The following is a 20133-nucleotide window of genomic DNA, read 5'->3' on the forward strand; positions in this document are numbered from 1 at the left end:
AAGAAGTGAGGTGTACAGTGTGGTTATAGAACATCTTGGAACTAGGAACATATATCAAACATGACAGGAATATCTCTTTTTACTACAGTCACAAGATGTCTTGCTAGCACAGCAAGTCAGTGGTCACAAGATGTACACAGTAGGTCGGTTTGACCCTTAGTTTCTGGGAAGAAATGCTCATCTGTGAAGAAATGTTGATATGAGGGTGGCACACATCCTTATCTTTAAAGGTATCATTCTTTGCTTTGTAAATGTTTAAAACAAATGTACAATGCATGCTTGACAGGCCACGTTAGACCTTTCTGGGAAAAACCAGGTCAGGCCAAATTAGTTTTAAACCAAATGGCTTCCTCATATACCTCAATATATATATACATACATACTTTTCTTATTGCTTTTCATTATTCATCATATTCCTTCTCTGGGACTTCATTTCTCAAGCTATAAAATGCTTATTTCTCATATTCCCTTGGCCCTAACATACTGTAAGTCAAAGAATAAAATTAGAATTTTGACACAGCACTTCCAAAAGTTTCCCACTTCCATCTCAGACTTGTGGTCTAAACACTACATCATGATGGTTCTCAACTTTACTAGCCATAAGGAACTTATCTTTCTTAGAATTTTCCCCTTCTTTTTATTTAGAGGATAAACAGCACGCAAAAACAAGCCTCAGAATCAGGGCGTGGGGGTAAATGATTCATTCCCATTGTGTTATCATGTTGGAATGGTTAATAGCTGCCCCTGCACTAGCCCCATCCCTTATCTACCTGAATTTCATTTCAGATAAACAAACACAATGATTATGAAAAAGGCAATCTTAGAGAGACACTGGCAAGTCTGATGGACTTTGGTAATGAAATTATTCCCAACTCTGCCGCCCACAAAGATCTGGCAAGAACAAAAGGATGGGTGTTTGTGCAGATGCCTTGTCATAGTTGGTGAGCAGCTCAGTGTCACTTGCCTCAGGCTCCCAAATCTCTTGGCAAATAGTAACTCACTCATCCTCAGAGCCCTCCCAGAAGGAAGAACATTAGTACAATCGTCCCTCGGTATCTGCGGGAGATTGGTTCCAGGACCCCCGCGGATACCAAATTTGTGGATGCTCAAGTCCCTGATAGAAAACAGCATAGTATTTGCACATAACCTACGCATATCCTCTTGTATAGTTTAAATCATCTCTAGATTACTTATAATACCTAATGCAATGTAAGTGCTATGTAAATAGCTGTTATACTGTATTGTTTAGGGAATAATGACAAGAAAAAAACATTCGTACATGTTCAGTACAGACACAACCATCATATGCCTTCTGATCTGCTGTTGGTTGAATCCACAGATGCGGAACCCACAGATACTGAGAGCCAACTGTAGGCACTCTGATGAGGAGCCAGAAAATTAGAGTTTTCCTAAAGCCAAAAAATCAATGCCAGCTTTGCAAATCTACATGAGGCTTTCTCAGTCTTATATGCAAGTTCTCATTCCCATTTTGGGGGATAAACTGTTACAGAATCTTTGAATTTAAGAACTGGAAGGACTTGAATGGATATCTATGCCATTCGAGCACATTCAGTATTTAAATCGCTTTAGTTATCTCTGCCAAGGTGTCATCTAGCCTCTGTTGAACACTTCTAATGAAGGTTCCAACAGAGAATATGCAGAAAAGGAGCCTAGAGATAGTCCAGTATGAGGATTGAGTGTATGTGGGTGGGTGGTGATGGGATGCTTAAGGAACCCTGCTGCAGGATAGAAGGAGGGTATTGAGACCATGCCTTGGGTTTGGGGAATGTGGGAACAAGGACCCAGTTTGGGCTTCCTCACTGGTCAGTGTTTGCATAAGAAGCACCTTAAGGGGGTGGATGGGCTGGGCAGACTGGGAGTAGGGAATGTACCACTTCCCTAAGCAGCCCTTTCTCCTGTTGACAGTTTGGCTCTTGTACATCTTGGTCTTTCTGGATTGCGTGGCAAGGACAAAAATATTGAGTTGCGCATAATGAGACTTCAGCTATCATCCTACATCTGCTAGCAACTACCAGTGTGATCTTGGACAGGTTAAAAAGTCCAAAGATAATCTGAATCTTGGAAATAGGTGAGAGAGATTATTGGGCGTTCTTTCAGTGCCAGACTTGACTTTCTGTTTGCTGGACTATTTTACTTCACTATAAGGCACAGTTTCACTTGGAAAATTTTGTTCAGTAGAGATGCAAATAATTTCTTCCCAGTGGAACTAATAGCCTCAAAGTTTACAGTTTATGATCCTGATAAACATAAACTAGTTTTTGTATAGCTTGTAACCCAGCAAGCCATTAAATTGCCTATATATACCTAGCTTCCCAAATGCTCTTTGGGCTGGTATTAAACCTGACTACTTTCCTTATTAACGAGCTCAATAAAATCTTCCAAATGTGTTCATTTATCATCTGTATGAGAGATACAATTTTACGTTTTTGAAAATTATACTTTAACAGGCAACTCACTTCTGCCTCCAAGGATTTGGTTTCCTTATCTGTTAAAAGATGCATTAGGACTAGAGGGTCCCTAAGGGCCCACTCTAAGGTATCTGAGCCGTTAAAACCACTTGGGACTTTCTTTCTCAGCTTCCCAGAGTCTCTGGAGAAAGGGCCACACTAACTCTCTGGAACGTAGGGTCAGTGCCTGCCAGTGCCACCCCCTGCCACCCAGCCCCAGAGAAGTGGTCAAATCATACTAGAACACTGCTCGCCTGCAGTAACTCTAAGGTTGTTTGGAAGTTTCCAGGAGCCAGACTATATTGTTCTGCCCACTTTACTCCCATTCCCCGCCTCTCCCTCCCCCAACCACTCCTTACTCTCGATTGAAAATCTCAGAAATTCCTAGTTCTACATCCCCAGGCTTTTAGTTTAATCTGGAGGGTAAGGCATCCCCCCCTGAGAGTTAACCTCCTTGACATCCTTAAGTGGAAGTCAGTGCATTTTGGCCTCCGCTGAGGGAGCAGGGATCAAACAGCTACTCCTCTCACTCCCACTGGTCAGGATTCCTCTCTAAACCCTCTTCCGGCCCTGACATTTGACGAATCTGTCCTTCCAAACCTCCAGAGATTTCTCTCCCTTTGCCTTCTTGGCCTGAGGATGTTCAGCCATCATCCTCCAGCTGAAAGTGCCTTGAATTCACCAGGGGAGAAGATGTGAGGGATAGATAGGGGCAAAGAACGGAAAGGCGGGTCAAGAAAGGCCACTGGATGCATTTAGCATTTCCTTGAATCGGTAGCCTTTGGCCTTGGACTATAATTAACGACCAATACATAGAAAAACTTTTCCATTTCAGGGGATGACTAATTTTGTTAGGAGTTTTTTTGCTGAGCCTTCTCAGGTCAGATCTCTGTCTGCCTGAGAATCAGCTCACTGCTTACAATGCTCATAAAATAAATATTTTTCTGTTTCTGATCCCAGCTTGGCTGCCTGGCCTGACTGATGATACTTGCTCACAGTGCGGTGAGGTGCTGCTGAATTTCTCTCTACAATTTTGTTCCCTCTACTAACATCCGAATCCATTATTTCGGGATTCAAATTAATTCCCCAGCATGGGGATGAAGTAATGCTTCCTGGGCTGCCAGCCACATCCTGGGCCCTCACCACATCTGGACTATGCAGGTGCTGGGTGGGAGGGGAGGGTCACTGAAGTCTGGGCCCAACAAAAGTCAAAAAAAAAATCAAATAGTATTTATTAGGCATTGAATGGTGACACAGGGGGCCACAGAAACAAAATCATCAAATGCTTGGATGTGGTTATCCTGGAAATCTAGTTTGAAATCAATCAGTCATGTACCTATTTGACACCCTGAGTGGGTCTTTTTTTTTTTTTAACACCTTTCTCCTTCATACAACAGAGAGCTTGGGGATTCTCTGTTCCAGTTTAAAATAAGTTTCTCCAAGAACTTTGGGGGCGGGGACATTTGTGTCTCTGAGAGGGAAGGCCAACTCTAAATGGATCGCACACCCTTTTGCGAAACCTTTTAGCTTCAGGGACACAGTTCTCTCCGAGCTCACATCCTGAGCAAGAAAAAGGAGTCAACGGAAGGGCGAGGGTGAACACTCCTGCTTCCCCCGAAGGCACAAGCACGGAAGGCGGAGGTGCAGGAGGAGGAACAGGGGAGAAGGGGTGCGGAGAGGCCAGGGCCACCAACCTCTGCTCTCCGCCCTAGCCCGCCTTCCCCCTTCGTCCCTCCTCCGGACCTGCCATCTCGGCGACCCAGGCCTCCACCTCCCCGGCGCCCACCCGCTAACGCTGCAGCGGCGCCCCCGCGCCCCCGCCGCGCTGGGTGGCGGAGGCGGCACGGGCCTGTAGGTGGGTTTCCAGTGCTCTCCGAAGCCAGCTCGAGCACCCGAGCGGGTGATTTCGTTTTGATTTGTGCCTTGTTCGGCTTTGGGTCTCGGGGGACCGGTCCGCGGAGGCGGCCGGGCCTGCAGCTCGCGGCGCGCTCCTCTCCTCGGCGCAGCCCAGGCCGCGTCGCCTTCCCGGGGCGGGAGCACCCGGCAGGGGCTGGCGGGCGGGAGCGGGGATCCGAGGGCAGTTCCGCTCGGCCTGGCTCCTTTTCCTCTGCGGCCCGGATCCTGGGCGGCCCCGGCGGATTCGGGGAAGGAGGAGGAGGCGCGGCCCGGGCCAACGCGGGGATCCCGGCCGCCCCAGCCCCGCACCGGCTGGGGAAGGGCGCATCCCTCACCCCCAACCATTTCTGGAATTTCTTGAAGTAATCGAATTTCGAGACTGAAAATCTGTCCACAGTGTGATTTATCAGTTGGAGCAATGCTTACATACGTATGATTAAAACAACAGTAACCGCAGCAATTTGTTTAGAATGTAGACCAACAAAATATGATTTTCGGGGAGTATTTTATCACCGACGTTGTTCGGAATTGGCGGCGCATGGTGATATTAAAAAGTAGACAACTTTTCATGGGCTTCATTGTGGATTTTAAATTGTCTACAGTCAATGCCTCCTTCACTGCCCACCCTGGAGGTCTCCAACCGCCCCAGCCTTTGTACTGCCTGCAGCTAATAGACTAGGTAGGGTTAGTCCAGGGTTCTTATCGTTCGCAAAGTAAAAACATCAGTGCCAATGGCATGTCTACAATATGTAAATTGTGGTTGGAGGAGGAGTCAGAGAAAAAGAAAAGACCACGGGATGTGAGAAGAGAAAGGGGAGAGAGGCGTATTAGAATAAGGAAAATAGAACGGGGAGAATGTGAGAGCTGGGAGGAATCCTGAAAATCTAATAAGCCATTATTTAAAGTGGCATTTAATTTTAATTTTTATCAAAGTCGTATGTGTGCATAGCTCAAGAAAGTAGAATATTCTATAATGCTTAGTACAGAAATTGGCCCTTCCTAGCCCCTCTCAACTTTCATTTTCATTCCCCAGAAACAATCACTTTTGTCTCTCTTAACTTTGTCTTCTAGTATTTAACTCCATGTTTCTCTTTCTTGATTTTTTCAATTTTTAATGCTACCCACTGATTTCCTTCCATCAAGATAAAGATTTAGTTCTCTTCCACCCTCAGCCCATAAGCTTTTAAATCATAATTTTTTGTTAAAATAATATTGTCATGATATTTGATATTATGACCTTTGAATATTGTTTATAGCTAAGCCATATAGAGTACTCTGATTGCATTTATTTTCTTGTACAACTTTTTTGCTACTCCTGAAGTTAATGATTGCCTTGGTTTTCATTTTCTGTTTCTCTGCTTACTTTTCTATGTAACTGTCTAATTTGTCCCCAAACTCTGTTGGAAATGTAAACTCTTCTCCATACATTCAGATGCCTCAGGGAACCTCTCTGTTCCCTTTGCTTTTCCCTTAAAGGCATTTCTTCCTGGAGCCTTCTGTCAGCCTGCTCCATTCGGGATGTGTTTCTCTTTTTAGGTCAGCTGCACGCAGTGTTCTGGGAGCTGGCTTCTCCAGCATTCTGAGAACTCCCTTAGTCTCTATTCTGTGTTGAAGCCCCTACTTCCTGGGCTCCAAGTCTTCACCATACCTGGTTTACTCCCTCATTTTTTTTTTATCAAATCCTCTAGTCGCTTCCTGAAAATGTATGCAGGGCAGGAAAGGGGCTAAAATGTTGACTCTTTGCATGTCTGAAAATGAAGTTTATTCAAAAACTACATTTGATTGTTTTGGCGTATAAAATTCTATGTTGGAAATAATTTTCCCTCAGAACTGTTACTGCACAAATTTGGAGTTCTCTTTCCCAATGCCCATAAACAACCAATTAATTATGGCATCAGCATTTGGGAAAGAAATCAGCTTTGTTCTGAGAATCAGTCTACAGGGAGACCAGGGTTGGGTGCCCTCAGATCTGTTTCTTCCATTCCAGATTTGGGGCGAAATTTAAGAGGTTGAGGAGAACAGGCTGGTACGTGGAAACGCTGGCGAGACAGGTTTTGATTTGTGGGCTTCTAAACGTTTATGGCAGGATTCTAAACATTTATGATGAGGTTCTAAACTTTTATGAGAGGTTCTAAACATTCATGATGAGGTGGGGAAGGAATTTTAACACTGATCTTCCTGAATGAAGGACCCCTCACTTCTGGTAAGAGTCTGACTTTTAAGTTCCGGTCATGTCTCGGTCTTTTGGTTCCATGGGGAGGAGAATTCTTGGTTCCAAGGTCATTTCAGGTCAAGCTTTCTTCTTCTGCACATGCTCTGGCTATGTGACATTGCGAATTTTCTGAAAGGCAATTTTTAATCACTTTGTTGATGAGATGGGTCAGTTGAACTGGTCCTGGAAGGCCCACAGTTACGGAACTTTGAAGGCTTTGTTCCATTGTATTCCAGTCAGCTTTTTAGTGTCTCATATTTGAACTTGGGCAGAGAGCCAAAGATTACTAGATTTTTGAGGAAATATTCTAACAGGAAAGGCAGAAACCAAAACAAACATGAGAAAAGGAGGTCAGAAGAGATAGTCAGTACAGGAATCAGAAAATGATCCATGCAAACAAACAAAAGCATTAATGTCTCTAAGAGACATTGAGATGTTGAAAAGGCGAACGTCGTTATAATTCTAGGTCCTTTATATATGAGCCGTATTTGTTTTTTGTCTTGTTTTTATCCCCAGAAGATTTTTAGAGTCTTCTTTATATCTGATGTCAGAAATTTCATAATGATGTGTCTGGATGTGAATCTTGTCCATTCATTGTATAAGTGACACCTTGGTGGACCCTTTCAATAAAGAAAGTATGTCCTTCAGTTCTAGGAAAGGTTTTTAAATTAGTCCTTTCATTATTTCCTTCCCTTCTTTTCTTTATTTTCTCTTTCTGGAGCTCTTATGGTTTAGATATTGGGCCTTCTGCACCAATCCACTAGTTTTATCTGTTTCCTATTTTCTATATAGGCAGAAGTAGGTGGGCAGCCAGAAAGGGATTTCTCAATATATACAATCAAAAGAAAGTGAGAATGGATGATCAAGAGACTGAGAGCAGCTGACCCAACAAAATAATCAGAACTCCTTGTTCAGTCAAGACCTGAGCCACTTTTCTGACCCATAACTCATTGACTGAAAGAGAGGCTAGGTCCCCTTAGGAAGAATGCTACAAAAACTTCCAGTCCTTCCCCAAAGAGATATATGACCATTTATTTGGGTCACTGTATGCTAGGGAAAGGGGAATACCCAGACAGTTTGAGGATTTTTAGATTCAGAGCCTGAATTGATATTAATCCCCAGGGATCTGAAACAAATCATAGACTGCTGTTGGAGTACAAGCATGTGGTGGTCAGGTAATAAAAGGAGTCCTGGCTCAGGTCAGGCTCACAATGGACCCATGGAATCCGTAGACTCACTCAGAGGTCATTTTGCCAGTCCCCAAATGTATAATTGGAATGGATACATGTGATAGATGCCAGAACCCCTCATTGGTTCTTTAGTCTGTGGGGTGAGAGCTACAGTAATGAGAAAAGCTGAGGACTCCTCCTCCAAAAAGCCCAGATACAATATCAAAAAAACAAAAATATCACTTCTCAGGGTTCGAAATGGCAGAAATTAGAGTCACTCTTAAGACCTAAAAGATGCAGAAGTGGTAATATCCAGCATAGTCTATTTAGGATGACAGTGGACTATTTCAAACTCAACCAAGTAGAGGTCCCAGTTACAACTGCTGTGCGAGAAGTGATATTGCTGGAGCAAATTAACATAGTTCAGATACATGATTTGTGGACATTGATCTGATAAATGCATTATTTTTCGTCCCTATCAAGGAGAACCCGAAGTACTTTGTATCCATATAGAGAGGATAGCAGCATACATTTACACATTTGTCCCAGGGCCATATTAACTCTCTCATCCTCTGTCATAATATAATCTGCAGAGTCTGCACCATTTGGACATACTGAAGAACATCACATTGGTCCACTCTATCAATGACATCATGTTAATCAGACCAGATGAGTGGGAATTGGCAAATGCATCAGAGACCTTGGTAAGACACATGTACTCCAGAAGGTGAAAGATAATCCCTACAAAGATTTCCTGCCATGTCAGTAAAGATTTTAGAGGTACAGTAATTTGGAGCATGCCAGGACAACACTTCCAAAGTAAAGGTCAAATTATTGCATCTTGACCCTCCCACCACTAAAAGGAAGTACAATACGTAGTAGTCCATACTTCTCTGCTCCATTTACCAAATGATAAAGAAAGCCACCAACTTTGAGTGGGACCCAGAATAGGAAAGGACTGTGCAGCAGGTCCACAATACAATGCAAGGAACCATGCCACATGGGCCATATAATCCAGCAGACCCTTCAATATTAAAGTTATCTGTAGCAGGAAATGGTGCCATGTGGTGTCTATGGCAATCCCCAACAGGAGAAATACAATTTATAACACTTGTGTTCTGAAGCAAGGCCATGCTATGTGCATCAGAGAATTATATGCCATTCAAAAAACAACTCCTGTAAGCTGCTTGGACGTGGTAGAGGTAAAACTCCTCAACATGAGATATCAAAAGACTATGGGGCCAGAGATGCCCATCATGGCATCGGCTCTGAAAGGCTCAAGTCATGAAGTTGAGCAAGCCCAGCACAATCCATCAGAATATGGAATTGATGCAGCCATGATTGAGCACAAGTCAGGACTAGAGAATACAGTGAGCTGGGTGAACTGATGGCCCAGCCCCCAAGTGGTGGCAGCACCACTGCTGCACTAGTGCCCCTCCCTCAGTTCACACCTGATCATGTGTGTGTGTGTGTGTGTGTGTGGAGGGGGAGAGAGGTTGTCATTTATGACCAGCCAACAGATGAAGGAAAAGCCCAACTGTGGTTCACCTATGGTTTAGCTCAATTATGTGGTGAAAGTTGAAAACAGACTGTGGCTGCACTACAGCCTCAATCAGGAGTGACCTTGAAAGGCAGTGGAGAGGAGAAATTCTTCCAATGGACAGAACTTTGGTGCACCTGGTCACCCACTTCATTTGAAAAGTGAAATGGCCCAGTAAGAATAAACATGGACTCAGGCACAGTGGCAAATGGCTTAGCTGGTTGATCAGAGGCCTGAATGGAAAAATTTTGGAAGATTAAAGACAAAGAAGTTTGGGAAAGAAGAATTGGATAGATCTTTAAGGGTGGGCACAAAATGGGAAAGTCTCTATGTACTATTTTAATGCTCACTAGAAAGCACCCCACACGGACGAGGCACTAAACAACCAAGTAGACAGAATGTCTTAGCCAGTTAATGATGGTAGCCTCTGTCTTCAGCCACTCCGGTACTGGCACTATGGGTGCATGAATGGAGTAGCCATAGGGGTAGAGATAGAGGCTATGCATGGGCCCAACAGCATGAGTTTTTGCTCACTGAGGTTGATATAGATAATACCTGCTGAATGTCCAATCTGCCAACAGTAGATGAGTCCTCAGTGTGGTATCATTCCTTGAGTAGAAAAGCCAGCTACTCACAGGCAAGTTGATTACATTATACCCTTTCCAACTTGGAGGGGATAGTAATTCATCTTGACTGGAATCAGCACATATTCCAGATATACGCTTGTATTTTCTGCTTGCGGGACTTCAGCCAGCATGACTCCAAGGACTTGAGTATTTTGTCTCAAACTCAGGATCTCACATATTATGGATTGAATTGTGTCCCCTCAAAATTTATCTGTTGAAGTGCTAACTCCTAGTATCTCGGAATGTTACCTTATTTGGAAATAGGGTTGTTGAAGATGTAATTAGTTAGGATGAGATCATACTGGAGTAGGATGAGCTCTTAATCCAATATGACTGATATCCTTATAAAAAGGGGAAATTTGTACACAGACATGTACATATGAAGAACCCAATGTGAAGGTAAAGCGAGAGATCAGGGTTGTGCTTCTACAAGCCAAGGAACTCCAAAGATTGCCAGCAAACCACCAGAAGCTAAGTGAGAGGCATGGAACAGATTCTCTTTCACAACCCTGTAAAACTAATATATCACATAATATCACATTAGTTAAATGAGCAAATTTGTAGCATAACAGTTACAGCAGAGGTGAATAGGTCATGAGATTTCCTGGTTTTTTCAAATACAGCATCACTTAGAAGCTGCCAGACTGATAGAACAATGATATAGCCTCTTAAAAATGCAGCTCTTGTGCAGCCTGAAGATGCTATCTTGTAAGGATGAGTCACCATCCACCAGGATGTAGTATACATCCTGAATCGATGACCATTATATGTTGTGCTCCCAATAGGTAGAATATTTGGGTTTGGAAATCAAGAAGTGAAAGTACGAGTGACCTTGTTTACCATCACTCATTAAATCAGTCACCGTTTTTGTGTGTCCCATCGCCACATTCAAGGTTCTGCAGATCTGGAGATCCTAGATGGTGAATTCTTCCACTAAGGAAGACAGCAAGAACCCCATCACCAGCTAATGGCTGGATATTTTAGAGATCTTTTGCCGATAGACCAACAGGCAAGAAAAAGAATCACTCTCCTGATCATCAGAGGGAAATAGGACTGCTGTGCACAGTGGGAGGAGGAAGAATATATTTGGCACTCAAATGATCCACTGGGGCATCTCTTGGTACTTCCCTGTCCAGTTTTGACAGTGAATGGGCAAAGGCAGACACCACGGTCTGAGAAAGGACTTGTGACCAAGGGCTTCAACTCCTCAAGGATGAAGGTCTAGATAACCCCATCAGTTAAGCCACCTAAACAGCAGAGGTGCCAGGGTAAGAGGAATCAAGAATGGGTGGAAAAGGTAGATCATGAGTATCCAGTTGCCATTCCAAAACCAGATACAGTGGTGGGGGCTTGGTTTATCCATAACTTTCTTCTTGTACCTTTCTACAGGAAAAGAATCCTGGAAGGTCTTTTCCCAGATGCAGTGAACTTTTTATATCACGCAAGTGATGCAGGATGTGGATTGTAGTGGAGGCTGTGCATTGCCCAGATCCCCTCTTTCAAAACTAGGACACTCATTCCTCCAGCTTCTGGGAGCATTGCCTGTTGAAGGCTTGTAGTTGAGACCCTCCCAAGGACTTGCCTCCAGCCAAAGGCAGCTGCCTCACCCAAGGTTGTCCCAGAGGATGGCATCCAATTTTTGTTTTGGGGGGAAGAGGAGAGGGTGAGGAAGATTGGCTCTGAGCCAACGTCTATTGCCAATCTTCCTCTTTTTGCTTAAGGGAGAGTCACCCTGAGCTAACATCTGTGCCCATCTTCCTCTATTTTGTATGTGGGTCACGGCCACAGCATGGCCGCCAATGAGTGGTGTAGGTCCACACCTGGAAACGAACCCAGGCCACCGTGGCAGAGTGTGCCCAACTTAACCACTAGGCCACGGGGCCAGCCTCATGAATATTATACCTTATCTTAGCTCTCTGAGTATAAATAATAGTTTTACTTTTTAAATATTTTTTGGTTTGTTTTCTTATCCTTGAATCATCTCTGTTTCCTCTGAGTTCCTTTTTTTTTTTTCTTTGCCTTCACATTAGGGAGTTTATCAAATATTTGATAATCCCTTGGCAGTCTGTCCAAATGCAAATGTGAGACACTGAAAAGCTGACTAGAATCTGTGGGGTTTAGCATCTGATGTGTTTACTCTGGGGCTATCTGAGTTAGTCATTCCATTGGAGGAAGCTCCCTGCCCCCATTTTAGTATAAGTATTTTTTCTTCTCTTGAGCTGATCAGTTTTCCCAAAGAAGAACTGCCCATTCTTCTGTGTATTTGAGGGGTGGATAGAATATAAGGCTGGCTCCTAGGTTTGGGAGTGGGCTAAGGGCTCCCACTAATCAATCTGTAGACTTCCACTATCTTTCTGATTGCTGGGTGGCTCTTCCTCGCCTTAGCCATGCCTGAGTCCCTGAGCCCAGAGTCCCTCTGGGTGAATGTCTTCAGAGAATAAACCTCCATTCTGCTCCCTGGAGTGAGTTAAGAGCGCCAGGCTGCATAGGAGTGGGGGAAAGAAACTTGTTATAAAGGCTTTTGGCAGTCCTCCTACTTCTGCCTTCCCAGTACCGACCTTCAGAGCTACTTGTTGCCTATAGTTTTTGAGCCATTCTGAAATTGTGCCACATGAATTGCCTGTGCCTTGGTTTTCCCTTGCCTACTTCTCTTCCAGATCTCTCTACTCTGCTACGTCAGTTACCTATCACCAGTCCATCCATTTTCTAGCTTCCACCCAATCTCTTTGCCCTTGTGTATAGATGCCTTTTCCCTTTTACTGTCACTCAGGGGGGTTCCAAGAGAGATCACAGGGAAATGCATGTGTTGCTCCTCTAAGTTTAATTAGAAGACATTTTATAGAGAGAGAAACTGAGGCCCAGGGAGTGATAATGACTTGCCTGAAGTCATACAACATCACTAGCCTGGAAACAAATTCTGTAGTCCCCAGGCCAATGTTCTTTGTGAAAGAACCAAAAAGGTATGAAAACAGGAAGAATGCAGAAATTCAGTAGGGTGGTCTGGGGAGGGGGGCATCTATAAAAGGAGGGTGCTAGTGGGAGGGGCCTGAAAGGAAATGAAAAGTGATGGCCAGAAAAAAAGGAAATATTTTTATCCTTGGGTTTTCTGGCCTCTTACGTTTCACTGTCTTCAAATTCCTTCAAGACATTTATTGTTTATAGGAGCCCCTCTCTGTGTTGACTCCTCACTATTTCTATTCTGTACTCCATTCTTCCCCAAAATATATAGTATTTTAAAAATGTGATTCTACTCAAATTGCTCATATCCTCAAATGCTTGCAATTTTCCTATAGGGTAAAATCCAGATCCTCTAGTTATTTCAATAATCCAAGTTCTTGAACTGGTTGGGGAGAGGGGTTGCTAAGGAAAAGTAGTAGGAAGAAATAGGAGCAACTTGACAAAAGAAGGGGCAGTAAGTGTTGATGACAGGGAGGAGGAGAAGTTAAAGAGGACTCTAAGGTGATAAGCTGGAGTGACTGGGGAAAATGAGGTGATAAGCTGGAGTGACTGGGGAAAATTGGAACAAGAAAGTCAGAGGTGCTGATGAACTTGGTTTTAAACAGGGTAATGTAGAGATGGCAGTGTGAGAGCCATGTAGATATGCCTAGCAGACAGATGGAAATAGGGAGTGAAAGACGTCGCTGTGCCTCACAAGATCTCAGAGTTGGCAAGTTTTTACGTGCTTCCCAATCCGATCCTGGAAGAAGTGAGAGAATATGACAGCTCCAGGGGGTCACCAAATCAAAAGGAATCTCTTTAGGATGGGAACATTTGAGTGGGTTTAAGATGGAGAGAAGGAAGAAAAAGAGAGCATAGGTATATCGATATTTCTAACTTATAAAATGCTCTTTGTTGTTGTTAAAACTGAAGCATACCTAAACATCATTGCTCGATCCCTGCAGTGATATTGATGACTGAATTAGTTTCCTATTGCTTCTGTAACACAAATTTAGTGCCTTAAAACAACACAAATTGACTATATTACAGTTCTGGAGGTCAGAAGTCCAAAATCAGTCTCACTAGGCTAAAGTCATGTGTCAGGAGAGCTGGTTCCTTCCAAAGGCTCTAGGGGAGAATCTGTTTCTTTGCCTTTGTGAGCTTCTAGAGGCTGCCTGCCTTCCTTGGCCCTTTCCTCCATCTTCAAAGCACATCACTCCAAGCTCTGGTTCCACTGTTAAATCTCCTTTTTCTGACTTTGACCCTCTTGCCTCCCTCCTATTAGGCCATTGTAATTACATTGGGCCCACCTGGATAATGCAGGATAATCTCCCCATCTCAAGATCCTTGGATTAATCACATCTGCAAAGTCCCTTTTGCTATGTGAAGTTAACATATTCACAGGTTCTGGAGATTAGGACATGGACATCTTTGGGGACCATTATTCAGCCTACCACAATAACTTTCTGATAACACTCATGACCTTCAGTTCTTATCAAGGTATGGTCTATATATATTGATACCAATGAATGAATGAATGAATGAACAAAGACCTTTTAGTGATTCAACAAATATTTATTATTGGATCCATTATCTGCTAGGTCATGTTTTAGACTATCTGCAAAGGAGGTCCATGACACCAGTACTTATTCTACAAATGTGACCTTGCTTGGTTTCAAAGCAAATTCTCTGTCATATTAAAATGGCAACCAGTACATTGATTACCATGGAATTAAGACAAGAAAAAAGAAGAATACAAGCCTATTTTCATCATTCTACTTATAAGTATCTGCGTACAAGAAAGGTAAACAGAGCAACAACACAGGCACAGCCCCACTTGATCAACTGACCATGATCAAGAAAGTCATTTTGTGGCATTGAGGGACCAGGTCTGAAAAAGCTGTCGGGAGCAGGCCGTCTGGGTAAACACCTCTCCTGCCTTCCCCGGGCAACTTGAGTTCTACTGGTCCCAGACCCACATGTAGCCATGGGGCCTGCTCGCCGTGTGGTCTGCAGGTTTGACTCCAGTGGTGGGGGGCCTGCCCGCCCTGTCGCCTGAGTGTCTAACCCTGATGTGGCTTTGGGGATTGCCCCCCGTGTGGTCTGTGGGTTTGATTCCAGTGGTGGGGGGCCTGCCCTCCCTGTAGCCTGAGGTTCTAACCTCGATATGACCCTGGGGATCGCCCCTCGTGTGGGCTGTGAGTCTGTCTCCCTTGTGGCCGGAACAGCTGCCCCTTGTATGGCTTGTGAGCATGCCTCCTGTATCGACTGTTGGCCTGCCCTCCTTACAGCCTGAGAGTATGTCCTCCGGGGGGCCTGTGGTTCTCTCCTCAGAATGGATTGTGAATCTGCCTTGGCTGTAGGTAGTTGATGTACTGCTTGTATGGGCTGTGGGTCTGTCCACCCTTGGGGAAGTGATCCCGCTACTTTGATAGGCTGTGGGCCTGTTCCCCGTGTGGCCTGCCTGTCTGCCCCTAGTGTGGGCTGTTGCACCGTCTCCTGTTTGGGCTGAGGGCTCGCCCCAGGCACTTGGATCCCAACAGTGGAATGGCTGGGCCCTGCCATCTTCTGGGCACAGGAATACTCATTCCTCTCAGCCTTTTTTGCCTCAGGCGACTGGTTCCTGGCTCGGTTTGGGCCATACACATCACCAGTGTGAGGCAATGAACTCCCAATTTCCATGCAGGAGAGAGGGCATTCAGATGGCTTTGTCATGCAGTTTTGTAAGCCCCGTACACAGAAGCCCAGAGAGCATGCCTCACAATTGATCATGTCATGCGACCCTTCCAAAGGCACTTCCAGCTTCACTGGTATCTCTGAAGTCTTCTTGATGCTATTTGTGTAGAATCTCTCCACAATACGCCGCACCAGGTTGTTCAGAATCCTCATGGTGCTATCTTGGGAGAACTCGGGCTTCTCAAATCGAGACCAGGAACACTTCCGGCACCTCTGAGCAAAGAGCCGCATAAGCACCTGGCCCTGGGACTTCTGGTGCTCCAGGTGCATGTGACACAGGACCTGCACTTGGGCAGAAAACCACCTTCGCTGGCATGAGGAACACCAAAACCTGCAGGCAGAGGAAGAAACCTATTGCACCCTCAAGTGAGTGTTGCCTTGAGGGAAATGGGCCTGGCCTCGGTCTCTGAGATCCCTTTCAATTTGAAAAGGTGCATGTGATATTGACGAATTGATAAATAGGAATGAGCAGGACTGCATTTCTAATAAAGCTTTTTCCTGTGATCCACTGAGCTTCCACACATATGTGGTCACAAGTCTTCCTCTTTGCCCATAAAACATCTCTGGATGTCTCAGAGGGAAAAATGTTTCTGCCATCTGCCAGCAAAATTTGGTCCTCACAATGGTCACAGAAGACTCTTATAAAGCACCTATTTTGAGGCAGACCCTGTATTGGTGCTTTACAACGTTATCCCTTTTTATCTTTAAAGCACCCTTCTGAGTTAGGCATAGGACATACAAGGTAAGTGGTAGAGCCATGTTTCCAGTCCCAAGCCATTTGAAACAAACCTTGTTTATCTACCTACTACACCACATCACGTCTCGTGAGCAACATGGCTAGTCTTGCACCTAGAGAAACTGCCTTAGGACCTGGAGCGATAATACTTGGGTTGGAGACCCAAGTCCATAGTTTACATCAGAGGGACCTTGGAAAAAGCACTTTCCTTCTCTAAGCCTCAATTTTTACATCTACAAAATGAAAAATATTCAAAGGTTATATTGTTAGCATTAAATGAGAGACTATATGTGAAGGCACTTTGTAAACCACAAAATGCTTTACAAAAGCTAGTTGATATTTTTCCAAAAATATGCAGGTGGGTTGCTTTTCCCGTCTCAGAATGACTATCATATCAATTCATTTGAACAAGAGAAGCATCTTCTTGTTTGGAGGAGTGCCAAACTGATAAAAGACATCATGAGTCCCTCTAAGAGCTCTGACTGGTGCAGGAAGAGACACTTACACAGCTCACTGGGTTACAAAGCAGAACAGAATGACTGCTACATGGGCTCTGGCCAGTGGCTTGAAAACTATGTTCTGCAGAGCCCCAGGAGGCTTCACTTAAACAATAGGTTCTGCAGCTAAAAATAATTATATGTAAATATATATGTTCTATAATATGTAATATATTTGTTATTTATAAATACATTATATATGTATAATATGTATATGCATATATATAAAACCATTATGTTATAGGAATGGAGAAGGAACTCTGCCTAGGAAAACCAGGGAATGCTTTAAGGAGGAGGTAGCAGTTGAGCTGGTCCTTGAAAAAAGTGTAGGGAGAGAAGGGGGTTCTACCAAAGAGGCAGAACCTCATAGACAAGGGTATAGAAGTCCGAAAATGCATGGCATGGCTAATCATCGGTGAGGCATGGAGCAGAGGACACCTGAGGCATGATAGGGGCAGGCAGGGAAGCAGGACAACAAGTGAAATGGAAAGTCGAGCAAAGGTTCCTGTGTGCGATATAAAAAGAGAAGACTTGATTGTCCAGGTCAGCAATTCTCATCCTCCTGGCATGGGCAAGGAAGCTGGTTGCTGTAACTCGGAGGTTCGCTGGGGGTTAAAGAAAGAGATAGCCAATAAAGGAGGGGCATTACTTAGGCGCTCCGGGAACTAAGTTTTAGATTTCATTCTTTCAGCAAGATTCCCTCCTACTACCCCGAGGCCTTCAGTGAAGAAATGCTCAAAGTGATTGCTTGGCCTTAGTCAACTCATGGGGCTTTAAAAGAAGGCCCTAGTTCCAGGCTGATACTAAACAGGGCTACCACTAATGGGGCCCCTGCAGCCTGGAGAAGCCAGTCAGGACCGATGAGGGAGATAGTGGAAGATGCTGGATAGAGACAATCTGGAACAAATGAAGTGGTGAGAGAATTGGAGGGCAGATTTATGGAACGTGGAAGCATTCTTTAGGGATTTCCAGAAATATTTAGAGAGGAAACCTAGTAAAAGAAGAAACTTCCTGCAGTTAGGTAAAATGGAGACTTGGAGCCTGATCATTTAGATCCTAAAGAACACTGACTGCAAAAGGATGGCGAACCTGGTGACAGTTATCCTTTTAACAAGACTTCAAAGAAATCAATCAGTGCTGAGCTGAGCCTCTGTGCCCAGGAACCCCCTTGCCAGGCAAACTCTCACTTACCTGCCAAATGCTCTCTGCTGGTACTGCTTCCACCCTTGGGCCACACAGTCTGGCTGAAGGTTCCCATCCAACTTCAAGGTCCATCTGGCCTGGGGTTTCACCTGCTTCATCAGTTCTTGGAATATCTGCTCCCATGTCCCAACATCCAAAGCCGTTCTCTCCCTCTGAGACTGGGAGTCCATGTTTGGTGAGTAAGTTTCGTTTTACTCCTGACACCTAGCAAGAGGTTTCAGTTTCAGTTTCCATATCAGCTGTTTTTTTAACTGTTTCCGATAGTTTGTGAGCACAGAACAAATCTTTTTTCTGAGGACAGGGGGCAGCAGAGTTTTCCTAGTTTGTGAACAGGCCTTGCTAAGAGACTTCTGAGTATGGAGCTCTGATCTAGATTCTGGGAGCACCTGTACGTTAGCTTTTATCTTAGTTTTCTCTTATTTTTACACTAGGCAAAGCACTGTGCTCGGCACTGGGATAAGAAATAGTTCCTACCCCCAAAGATGCTCATATCCTCATGCAGACACAGGGATTAAGTGGGAGGAGCATGTGGCCAAAACTCGTCTCATGCACCTGAAGAATCCTCACCGCAGTCTCCGGCGGGGGATTATTCCTGGTATCTTGCAGGTGAAGGCACACAGAGCTGGGGTACCTTGCCCAAAGCCACCCAGCTAGTAAGCAATATAGGTGAGACTTGAACCCAGGCCTGAGCGACTCCAAAACATGCCATGTCTCCACTCACCTCTCTCCCTGAGGAGAAGCTGAGACTGGCATTTCAGATTCCAGGCTGCTGCTCTGGAGCCAGTGAGAGAGGAACCATCTGGAAACCCTGACCTAGTGGTTTAGTCTAGTGAGGTCTCCTGGGTGCTGGGACAGGACACCAGGATGAATGAAAGGATTATTTAACTCTGCCATTTGCTATGTAAATTATCTTGCAGGGCAGTATACAAGCAGATGTGGGAGCCATCTTTTGGTGGCAGGATAGAGAGAATCCCCATTCATGGGGTGAGTGATTGGGACTAGATAACTTTTAAAGTCACTCCTAATTCAAAGAGTCTGAGATTCTAGAAAGTAAGTTCTGTCCCCCTGGAGTTTAATTTCAAATGGGGGAAATAAGACAAGCAGGACACTTATACCCTTGGAAGCCCCGCTACAGTTACTGTGTCCCAGACAGGATCAGCCTAAGTCACCTCAGGCTTTCTAGAATTTAATCTGCTCTGTTTAGGAGGCAGAAACATCCTCCATTTCCTCCCTCCCTCCCAGGATATTCTACTCTATACAAACCCTCTCTGCTTTCATAACTTTACCCATTGAGGGCACCTATGTCTACACAGACAATATAGGAAACTCTTGTCTACACAGACAATTATAGGAACTCGGAATTGGACCTACGGGATATTAGAACTGGGAAGCCCTTAGGAATCAACTGTTCTCTTTTCCGTCTGATTATTATACATAAGAAAACTGAGACCCAGAGGAAAGAGTTCTCTTGCCCAAGATTATACGGAAAATTACTGCTGAGAGAGAACCAGAACCCAGACATCCCCTGTTCCAGCTCTGAGCTCTGCTCACCTGCCCCCACCATGCATAGGACTTTTTCCCACCCTTTCTTTCCTGTTTTCTGTTGGGTGTAAGAACAGGAGCCCACCCTTTTCATCCTTTATCTTCAGAGCATGCCCACCTCCCCTGTCTCCTGACTCCTCAAATGGTCTTTTTTCCCAAAATGTAGCCTTGATTGGTCCACTGCACTCCCTGCCCATTTCCCTCTGCCTCTGCTTTGCCTGTTTCCTTTGGCATACACAATTGCTCCAGGCCAGCCTCATCCGATGGATAGGGGAGTGGGGAGCCTAGGGATATAAATTGAGATTTCAGGGCTGGAGGAAGCCCGCTACCTTCCCCACCACCACCCAGAAAAAGAAGAAAGAGAAGGAAATTACAGCCCTTTTAAAACTCCACAGATCCAAGTAAGCCACTTGTTTCTTTGTACCAAGACATTGTGACTCCAGGATGTTGGAATCGTAGAACTCGGTAGTTGGAAGAGACCCAGGATATAATCTTGTGACCCCTTCCCCCCATGTCACTGAGAACCAAGGTGTGGAAGTCACTTACCCACGTCACACAGTGTGATGTAGTG

General features: G+C 44.6%; 1 protein-coding gene across 1 annotated transcript; it reads right to left on the minus strand.

Moving 5' to 3' along the window:
- Positions 1-14414: 14414 nt before the first annotated feature.
- Positions 14415-18190, minus strand: RTP4 (receptor transporter protein 4). Its single transcript, XM_058555571.1, has 2 exons — positions 18009-18190; positions 14415-15915 (listed from the first exon to the last, which is right to left on the minus strand). Exons 1-2 carry the CDS (start codon positions 18188-18190, stop codon positions 14628-14630), a joined length of 1470 nt encoding a protein of 489 aa, XP_058411554.1. The 3' UTR covers positions 14415-14627.
- Between the last annotated feature and the right edge of the window lie 1943 nt (positions 18191-20133).

The sequence above is a fragment of the Diceros bicornis genome, chromosome 15, assembly GCF_020826845.1.
Source record: "Diceros bicornis minor isolate mBicDic1 chromosome 15, mDicBic1.mat.cur, whole genome shotgun sequence".
Taxonomy (NCBI): Eukaryota; Metazoa; Chordata; class Mammalia; order Perissodactyla; family Rhinocerotidae; genus Diceros; species Diceros bicornis.

Coding starts and splice junctions, on each gene's coding strand:
- RTP4 (XM_058555571.1), bottom strand. CDS start 18,190: ATGGACTCCCAGTCTCAGAGGGAGAGAACGGCTTTGGATGTTGGGACA. Junction 15,916..18,008: donor CAGCAGAGAGCATTTGGCAG/GTAAGTGAGAGT, acceptor CTCTGCCTGCAG/GTTTTGGTGTTCCTCATGCC.